Source organism: Cherax quadricarinatus, chromosome 33, assembly GCF_038502225.1.
Source record: "Cherax quadricarinatus isolate ZL_2023a chromosome 33, ASM3850222v1, whole genome shotgun sequence".
NCBI lineage: Eukaryota > Metazoa > Arthropoda > Malacostraca > Decapoda > Parastacidae > Cherax > Cherax quadricarinatus.
This window is the reverse complement of record NC_091324.1, coordinates 20,964,628-20,974,594: the sequence shown is the minus strand read 5'-3', so window position 1 is coordinate 20,974,594 and position 9,967 is coordinate 20,964,628. Positions and strand designations below refer to the sequence as shown.

Below are 9,967 nucleotides of genomic sequence, written 5' to 3'. Positions count from 1 at the left end.
GGTGGTTGTGAACTTTGAAGTGGCAATATTTCTTCAGGTGTGGAAGGTCATGGAGTAAGGCAGATCTTGAACAAAGTCTGTATTTTTGTTGTTCCTCATTTAAAGCTACAGCGAGACCATTTTTTTAACATTTCCTATTGGTGCCAGCGGTGGTAAGAGGTTGACTCAGTAATGTTTCTTTCAGTTTTACTTATAAAACCAGACTATGTGGTTTGCTCTAGTTACGGTGATCATCTCTCCTTTGTGTTTAAAATATGCATTTTTTTTAAGTTTGTGTCCTATCAATCATACGTTGGTTAATGAGTTTGCATTTCATATGTAAACCACCATTTAATACTCTAATCCCTTAAGCCAACTAATGGACAGGAAAGATATATACACCGGGAGATGTATATACCTATACTGTCCAATAGTTGGTTGGTTAATTTGTCAAGGATTGTATGACTGTAATTAAAGCTGCCTTTCATCTGTGCACCACTAATCAAAAATATCTTAACCCATTAAACAGTGATTAAAGTAAACGTCCAGTATATATACTCTGAGAGAAGTAAACAGTTCAGTGTAGAAATCTTGCTTACACACTGTGTAGTGATCACTGTAAGAAGTGACCAAGACACCAGTGGGCTTTTTTTTTAAGTACAAACGATATAAGAACATCCGAAGATTAATAATATGTGCGGTGTGATGAAGTCATGAAGCCATTATGAGCTGAAGCTGATATTAACATGTGGGTTGTGGAAGCTCCTCTCTGCTATGTCACCGAGCTAAGTAAACACAGCCACCAGCAGGTGAGTCTACAAACTGTGGCGTAGAAAGACGCTAAACCAGCCATGTTTACGGTTACCTTCACCGAGTAAATGATTTGGACTGTGCTAAAAATAAGAACGCTAATCCTATCCATCTTAAGAGACTTTTTTTTTTTTTTTTTTTGGCTATTTTTGTTATGCACTTTAAATTTCGGTTTGGCTTTCGCTTGAGAACCACAAATGAGACCTGTTTATCCTATCCACATTTCGAAGAGTGATCATAATAGAAATATTACGTTGCAAATGTTATGGTCAAACAATATATGGTGAACATGTGGCAACACAGGAAGTCTTGCAAGCAATTGTAGCAGACAAGTGTCTGTCGACTCAGCGAGGAATGATTGTCTAACTCTCAAGGACACAGTCTTCACTTTGAACAATGTTATACTAGTTTTGAAAGTGACAATGGCTTATTTTATATATATATATATATATATATATATATATATATATATATATATATATATATATATATATATATATATATATATATATATATATATATATAAGAACATCCTTAATACCACACAACGAAGAGACTGGTAGACGAAGTGAATCTTAAGAGTTGCAACGTGGTGTTTAAAATGATTAATTTCTTACAGAAAAAGCGTACTGTAATTTCGTGTTCGAACGAAATCAACCATCTGTATGACAGTACGGATGACGTAAGGAAAATTTAACTTTGTGCTGTGGGAAAACAGGCATAAGTGAAAAGTAAGTTGAGATTATGATGGTGTTGGCAACGCGTGGAGGTGGGTCGGTTGGTCGGTGGGTCGGTGGGTCGGGTCTGAGGTGCCGAGGTGGCTGCAAGTGTGAGTTGGTCTGTGGCAGGCGGGAGTGGCGCCCTTCCCAAGCTCTACTCTAATCGATAAATACCTTGCCAGTAGGAAGTCGTCACTGATGCAGAGGTGGATGAGTTTCGGATGGCAGAGTGTTGTTGTGTGATCATCTAACAGAGGGAGAGAGTTGCGTGGATGCTAGCCACTGTTGCAGGGCCCCAAACATGTACTCGTGCGTGCTCTGAGCTGGGCTTCCATGCGTCTCCCCGTTTCAATGAAGGCCAGGCAAGCTTCAGTGCTCTTCACAAAGGGAATAGTTGGCCTGGGGTGTTGATTAAAAACAGGCCTGCCAGCGGATGGTCGTGTGGCCGTGTTGTTGAGTCAGAGTGACACGTGTGTGGCCTCAGATGCCTTGGATGAGGACTCGTTGGCACTATGTAGAGGAGGGGACCTAACCATGTTGTCATCGACGGGGGTGTCAGAAGGTAAGACATCTTGCTCCTTCCCCTCTGTCTCTCTCTCTCTCTCTCTCTCCAAACCCCCTCACTAGCCTACACTTTCTATTAAACTGCAGTGCTATTTATTTTCTTAGATGAGGGAGTGTCAGTGATCATAATATATCCGTCGAAGGACAGAGATATTTCTCTCTCAAGATTCCTATGCAAGAATGGCTAACTGGGTAGTTGACTTGCTGATTGGTTGGCTGACTGAATGACTGAGTAGCTGACTCATTGATTGGCTGGCTGGCTGAATGGCTGACTGAGTAACTAACTGACTCACTGATTGATTGACTGGCTAGATAGTCTGTTGCTTACCATAAATCATAACTCAGTTATCTCTATGAGTCTTCTGACTGTCCTTATCTAGATATAGACCAAACACCAATGAAGTATAAGTTGGTCTCTGACCAGCTGATACTTCAACTTCAACTGATACTTCAACTTTCACTATTTTGTAATCAAGTATTTTCAAGTATGTGGGATGTGATTGGGAAAATAAGATAAATCACCATTAAACAGTGTCCAGTCACCCGAAAAGTGATCAGTCACTCTAAACAGTACCTTAACAACCTATAAAAAATACCTCCAATTAAGACAGTTACTCCCTCACTCCATAAAAGTTCCTTCCTCACTGCATAACAGTTACTCCCTCACTCCATAAAAGTTCCTTCCTCACTGCATAACAGTTACTCCCTCACTCCATAAAAAGTTCCTTCCTCACTGCATAACAGTTACTCCCTCACTCCATAAAAGTTCCTTCCTCACTGCATAACAGTTACTCCCTCACTCCATAAAAGTTCCTTCCTCACTGCATAACAGTTACTCCCTCACTCCATAAAAGTTCCTTCCTCACTGCATAACAGTTACTCCCTCACTCCATAAAAGTTCCTTCCTCACTGCATAACAGTTACTCCCTCACTCCATAACAGTTCCTTCCTCACTGCATAACAGTTACTCCCTCACTCCATAAAAGTTCCTTCCTCACTGCATAACAGTTACTCCCTCACTCCATAAAAGTTCCTTCCTCACTGCATAACAGTTACTCCCTCACTCCATAAAAGTTCCTTCCTCACTGCATAACAGTTACTCCCTCACTCCATAAAAGTTCCTTCCTCACTGCATAACAGTTACTCCCTCACTCCATAAAAGTTCCTTCCTCACTGCATAACAGTTATTCCCTCACTCCATAACATTTCCTTCCTCACTCCAAAACAGTTACTCCCTCACTCCATAAAAGTTACTCCCTCACTCCATAAGTTACTCCCTCACTCCATAAATTCCTCCCTCACTCCATAAGTTTCCCCTCCAACACACACACACACACACACACACACACACACACACACACACACACACACACACACAGGGTGTTTCAAAATGGTTGGACCCAAGTGGAGATATATATATATATATATATATATATATATATATATATATATATATATATATATATATATATATTTATTTATTTTTATTTTTTTATTATCACACTGGCCGATTCCCACCAAGGCAGGGTGGCCCGAAAAAGAAACTTTCACCATCATTCACTCCATCACTGTCTTGCCAGAAGGGTGCTTTACACTACAGTTTTTAAACTGCAACATTAACACCCCTCCTTCAGAGTGCAGGCACTGTACTTCCCATCTCCAGGACTCAAGTCCGGCCTGCCGGTTTCCCTGAATCCCTTCATAAATGTTACTTTGCTCACACTCCAACAGCACGTCAAGTATTAAAAACCATTTGTCTCCATTCACTCCTATCAAACACGCTCACGCATGCCTGCTGGAAGTCCAAGCCCCTCGCACACAAAACCTCCTTTACCCCCTCCCTCCAACCCTTCCTAGGCCGACCCATACCCCGCCTTCCTTCCACTACAGACTGATACACTCTTGAAGTCATTCTGTTTCGCTCCATTCTCTCTACATGTCCGAACCACCTCAACAACCCTTCCTCAGCCCTCTGGACAACAGTTTTGGTAATCCCGCACCTCCTCCTAACTTCCAAACTACGAATTCTCTGCATTATATTCACACCACACATTGCCCTCAGACATGACATCTCCACTGCCTCCAGCCTTCTCCTCGCTGCGACATTCATCACCCATGCTTCACACCCATATAAGAGCGTTGGTAAAACTATACTCTCATACATTCCCCTCTTTGCCTCCAAGGACAAAGTTCTTTGTCTCCACAGACTCCTAAGTGCACCACTCACTCTTTTTCCCTCATCAATTCTATGATTCACCTCATCTTTCATAGACCCATCCGCTGACACGTCCACTCCCAAATATCTGAATACGTTCACCTCCTCCATACTCTCTCCCTCCAATCTGATATTCAATCTTTCATCACCTAATCTTTTTGTTATCCTCATAACCTTACTCTTTCCTGTATTCACCTTTAATTTTCTTCTTTTGCACACCCTACCAAATTCATCCACCAATCTCTGCAGCTTCTCTTCAGAATCTCCCAAGAGCACAGTGTCATCAGCAAAGAGCAGCTGTGACAACTCCCACTTTGTGTGTGATTCTTTATCTTTTAACTCCACGCCTCTTGCCAAGACCCTCGCATTTACTTCTCTTACAACCCCATCTATAAATATATTAAACAACCAAGGTGACATCACACATCCTTGTCTAAGGCCTACTTTTACTGGGAAAAAATTTCCCTCTTTCCTACATACTCTAACTTGAGCCTCACTATCCTCGTAAAAACTCTTCACTGCTTTCAGTAACCTACCTCCTACACCATATACTTGCAACATCTGCCACATTGCCCCCCTATCCACCCTGTCTTACATACATACATACATATATATATATATGTATGTATGTATGTATAATGTCACAGTGCCGTGATTGAACAAGACATAAATATCTTCCTTTCCTTCTCGTTTAAGTGTGACTTGTTAATAGTATCAGTCTCCTGAGTGCGGCTTATTTGTGCATTTTTGGTATTTTTTTTTACACGGAAGCAACATTGCATCTCTCACTATTTTCTCAATTCAAAGAAAATGTATATGTCAAGCCTGTGTCTTTTTTAATAATCCTGGCTTATGTTGACTACCCACTCTTGATATAAATATAATATAATATAATTATATATATATATATATATATATATATATATATATATATATATATATATATATATATATATATATATATATATATATATATATATATTTAACAAGTCGGCCGTCTCCCACCGAGGCAGGGTGACCCAAAAAGAAAGAAAATCCCCAAAAAGAAAATACTTTCATCATTCAACACTTTCACCTCACTCACACATAATCACTGTTTTTGCAGAGGTGCTCAGAACACAACAGTTTAGAAGCATATACATATAAAGATACACAACATATCCCTCCAAACTGCCAATATCCTAAACCCCTCCTTTAAAGTGCAGGCATTGTACTTCCCAGTTCCAGTACTCAAGTCCGGCTATATAAAAATAACCGGTTTCCCTGAATCCCTTCACTAAATATTACCCTGCTCACACTCCAACAGCTCACCAGGTCCCAAATACCATTCGTCTACATTCGCTCGTATCGAATACGCTCATGCACGCCTGCTGGAAGTCCAAGCCCCTCGCCCACAAAACCTCCCTTACCCCTTCCTTCCAACCTATATATATATATATATATATATATATATATATATATATATATATATATATATATATATATATATATATATATATATGTCGTGCCGAATAGGCAGAACTTGCGATCTTGGCTTAAACAGCAACGCTCATCTTGCCATATAGGACAAGTGAAAATTTGTGTATGCAATAATTTCGCCAAAATCATTCTGAACCTAACAAAAAAAATATATTTGATTGTGTTTGTTTAGTACTAAATTATTGTAAACGTATTTAAAATATATTTAGTTGGGTTAGGCTAAAATAAATTGCGCTTGTTATAATAAGGTTAGGTAAGTTTTCTAAGATTCTTTAGGTGCCAAATTATAAATTTTTACATTAACATTAATGAAAAAGATATATCTTTAAACGTATAAAAGAAAATTTTAGAAAGGACTTAATTTTAAATGAGTTCTTGCTAAGTGACCAGTTTTACATATTCGGCACGTCATATATATATATATATATATATATATATATATATATATATATATATATATATATATATATATATATATATATATATATAAACACAAGACAGAACTAGAGGAAAATTTACTATAAGAAGAACCACAGATCTAAACATATTGCTTAACATAAAATTAATATAAGTAAACAAAAATAAAAAAGAAAAAGAATAATGAATACAAACTAGAAATAAATGTAAACCCAAAGAGCGTTTATTATTACACGGAGAAGATGCGACACTAGTAGTATACCTGGAGTATACCTGGAGTATACCTGGAGGGGGTTTCGTAGGTCAACGCCCCCGCGGCCCGGTCTGTGACCAGGCCTCGTGGTGGATCAGGGCCTGATCAACCACCTAGCATTCTCAGAGACCATTTAACATTCTCAGGGATCACCTAACATTCCAAGGGACCACCTAACATTCACATTGACCATTTAACATTCACAGGGACCACCTAACATTCCAAGGGACCATCTAACATTCACAGGGACCACCTTAACATTCTCAGGCATCATAGTAACATTCTCAGGGACCACCTAACATTCACCGACACCACCTAACGTTTCTAGGGACCACCTAACATTCACAGGGATCACCTAACATTTCCAGGGACCACCTTAACATTCTCAAGGACCACCTAAACATTCTCAGAGACCACCTACCATTCATAGGGACCATCAAACATTTTCAGGGACTTCCTAACATTCTCAGGGACCACTTTAACATTCTCAAGAACCACCCTAACATTCGCTTGACATGTCCCTCATAATTGTCGACCATTTAGCAACATTTCCTCCACCACCACTACTACTACTACTACTACTACTACTATTACTACTACTACTACTACTACTACTACTACTACTACTACTACTACTACTACTACTGCAATATCGTGACTGCGACAATGCCGTGGCTGGAACAATTCAAGACTAATCTACAAACCGTATCTGGAATAGTCCTGTGTCTGGAATAATGCCGTGGCTGGAACAAATCACAACTAGCATACAGCTAGGACAGCAAATTTAAGACCACATTTCGGCCAGTCATGGACCATGACGAAGATTCGGGGTCATATGCCATGTGTAAGCTCAAGGAACGGAGAGACGAGCCTGCATCGCTCCTTGAGCATTACACACGGTGAGCTTGGTGAGGTCTCATCCGGCGATGGAGTCTTTGCCACCTGTCCGTTGCAAGGCTTGCAAGAGCGGTGTTCCAGTGATATTATCATTGCGGACTTCACCAGCTCTCTGTCTCTCTCTCTCTCCCTTATTCCGGGAACTCTACCTCCGCATCTGCCTTGTCTCCCTTTCCACACACACACACACACACACACACACACACACACACACACACACACACACACACACACACACACACACACACACACACACACACACACACATTCTAGCACCCACATCAGGGATAACGAGAAGACAGTCGTTAAATAGAATGGATTTTTTTCTTCTCAGAGTGACTGACCAATGAAAATGGGAAGCAGATTAAGCTACGGTCAATCAAAATTTGGTAATTTTTTTATTTTACTCAGTAAGGCACTGAAGATGGGACACCAGGAACATAGATCTGCTCTTGTATCTACTAATAGGTAATTTACTAATAGGTAATAACGAATAGGTAATTACAAATAGGTAATAACGAATAGGTAATTACAAATAGGTAATAACGAATAGGTAATTACAAATAGGTAATAACGAATAGGAAATTACGAATAGGTAATAACTAATAATTATGAATAGGTAATTACGAATAAATAACGAATAGATAATTACGAATAGGTAATTACCCAAGTGGCAGGCAATGAAATTCGAGAAATGGGAGAAGACCGGACAGGAAATACACAGAACATAGAAGCAGAGTTTGCTCCGCTCTGTGACCTGGTCTGTGTTGTAGTGGTGAGTCACAGAGGATGAGGGTCGTAGCTTGACTCACAAACCGCGTGTGTGAGTCGTAGCTTGACTCACAAACCGCGTGTGTGAGTCGTAGCTTGACTCACAAACCGCGTGTGAGAGTCGTAACTTGACTCACAGACCGCGAGTGCGAGTCGTAGCTTGACTCACAGACCGCGTGTGTGAGTCGTAGCTTGACTCACAGACCGCGTGTGAAAGTCGTAGCTTGACTCACAGACCGCGTTTGAGAGTCGTAACTTGACTCACAGACCGCGAGTGCGAGTCGTAGCTTGACTCACAGACCACATGTGTGAGTCGTAGCTTGACTCACAGACCGCGTGTGTGAGTCGTAGCTTGACTCACAAACCGCGTGTGAGAGTCGTAACTTGACTCACAGACCGAGAGTGCGAGTCGTAGCTTGACTCACAGACCGCGTGTGTGAGTCGTAGCTTGACTCACAGACCGCGTGTGAAAGTCGTAGTTTGACTCACAGACCGCGTGTGAGTCGTAGCTTGACTCACAGAACGCGAGTGCGAGTCGTAGCTTGACTCACAGACCGCGTGTGTGAGTCGTAGCTTGACTCACAGACCGCGTGTGAAAGTCGTAGCTTGACTCACAGACCGCGTGTGTGAGTCGTAGCTTGACTCACAGACCGCGAGTGCGAGTCGTAGCTTGACTCACAGACCGCGTGTGAGAGTCGTAGCTTGACTCACAAACCGCGTGTGAGAGTCGTAACTTGACTCACAGACCGCGTGTGTGAGTCGTAGCTTGACTCACAGACCGCGTGTGTGAGTCGTAGCTTGACTCACAGACCGCGTGTGAGAGTCGTAGCTTGACTCACAGAACGCGTGTGTGAGTCGTAACTTAACTCACAGACCGCGTGTTTGAGTCGTAAGAGACTTGCTGGTAGGAGATGCGGTGAATATAGCATATATATAAGAATTTAGTTGGTATAATTATGGTGACGGGAGATATCCTAGCCAGGATATATAGCAGAGCGTTCTCCGTATACAAGGGGGGATATTCCTTAATATTAAGGGAATCCCCTAGTAATGGGGAATTTCCTTATGCTAGGAGAATTCCCCTTACACCAGAAATATTCATACTCGGAATATATTTCCCTTTATTTCCCTAGTTCAGGGAAAAAAACGCATTATGTTATTTTCACCATGATGATTTTATTTTTTTGCGCAGCGTTTAGAAATTCCCCTATACTAGGGAGATTCCCGCAAGCAAGGGATTTTTTTTTCTTGAGTTTCATGGGACTTTGTATTTTTTTTAATGCGAAGCGCTAAAGCCACCTTGGGGTCTTTCAGTGCAAGGAGTATTGTAGGTTCAGTTCACCGTTTGGTAAGTGTGAAGATGCTTGTTATAGTGAGGACGTAGGTAGTGCTTTGTCAGAGGTCTTTGTCGAGTCAGAGGTCTTTGTTGAATGAGAGGACTTTGTCGAGTGAGAGGTTGTCGAGTGAGAGGTCTCTGCCGAGTGAGAGGTCTTCGTTGAGTGAGAAGTCTTCGTCGACTGAGAGGTCTTTGTCGAGGGAGAGGTCTTTGTCGAGTGAGAGGTCTTTGTCGAGTGAAAGGGCTTTGCGTGAGAGGTCTTCGTCGAGTCAGAGGTCTCTGTCGAGTCACACGTTTTTGTCGAGTCACAGGTCTTTGTCGAATTATAGGTCTTTGTCAAGTGAGAGTTCTTTGTCGAGTCAGAGGTCTTTGAGGCATGGCCAAAGGTCTTTCTTGAGTCAGAGGTCTTTGTCGAGTCAGAGGTCTTTTCTGAATGAGTCACAAGTTTTTGTTTGAGTGAGTCGAATGAGTCACAGGTTTTTGTTTGAGTGAGTCACAGGTCTTTCTGTTACACGGCTGGTTAATGA

At 41.3% G+C, this 9,967-nt stretch overlaps 1 protein-coding gene across 3 annotated transcripts in view; it reads left to right on the top strand.

Moving 5' to 3' along the window:
- The first annotated feature begins 1,597 nt into the window (after positions 1-1,597).
- Syt14 (Synaptotagmin 14) overlaps positions 1,598-9,967 on the top strand; it is a 136,340-nt gene continuing 127,970 nt past the window's right edge. For all 3 annotated transcript variants that reach the window (XM_070090898.1, XM_070090897.1, XM_070090899.1), the window contains exon 1: positions 1,598-2,070. Coding sequence is in view for 1 of the 3 variants with exons in the window: in XM_070090899.1 (XP_069947000.1) it covers positions 2,043-2,070 (28 nt within the window). In the remaining 2 variants the exon portion in view is untranslated. The remainder of the gene's footprint in view (positions 2,071-9,967) is intronic.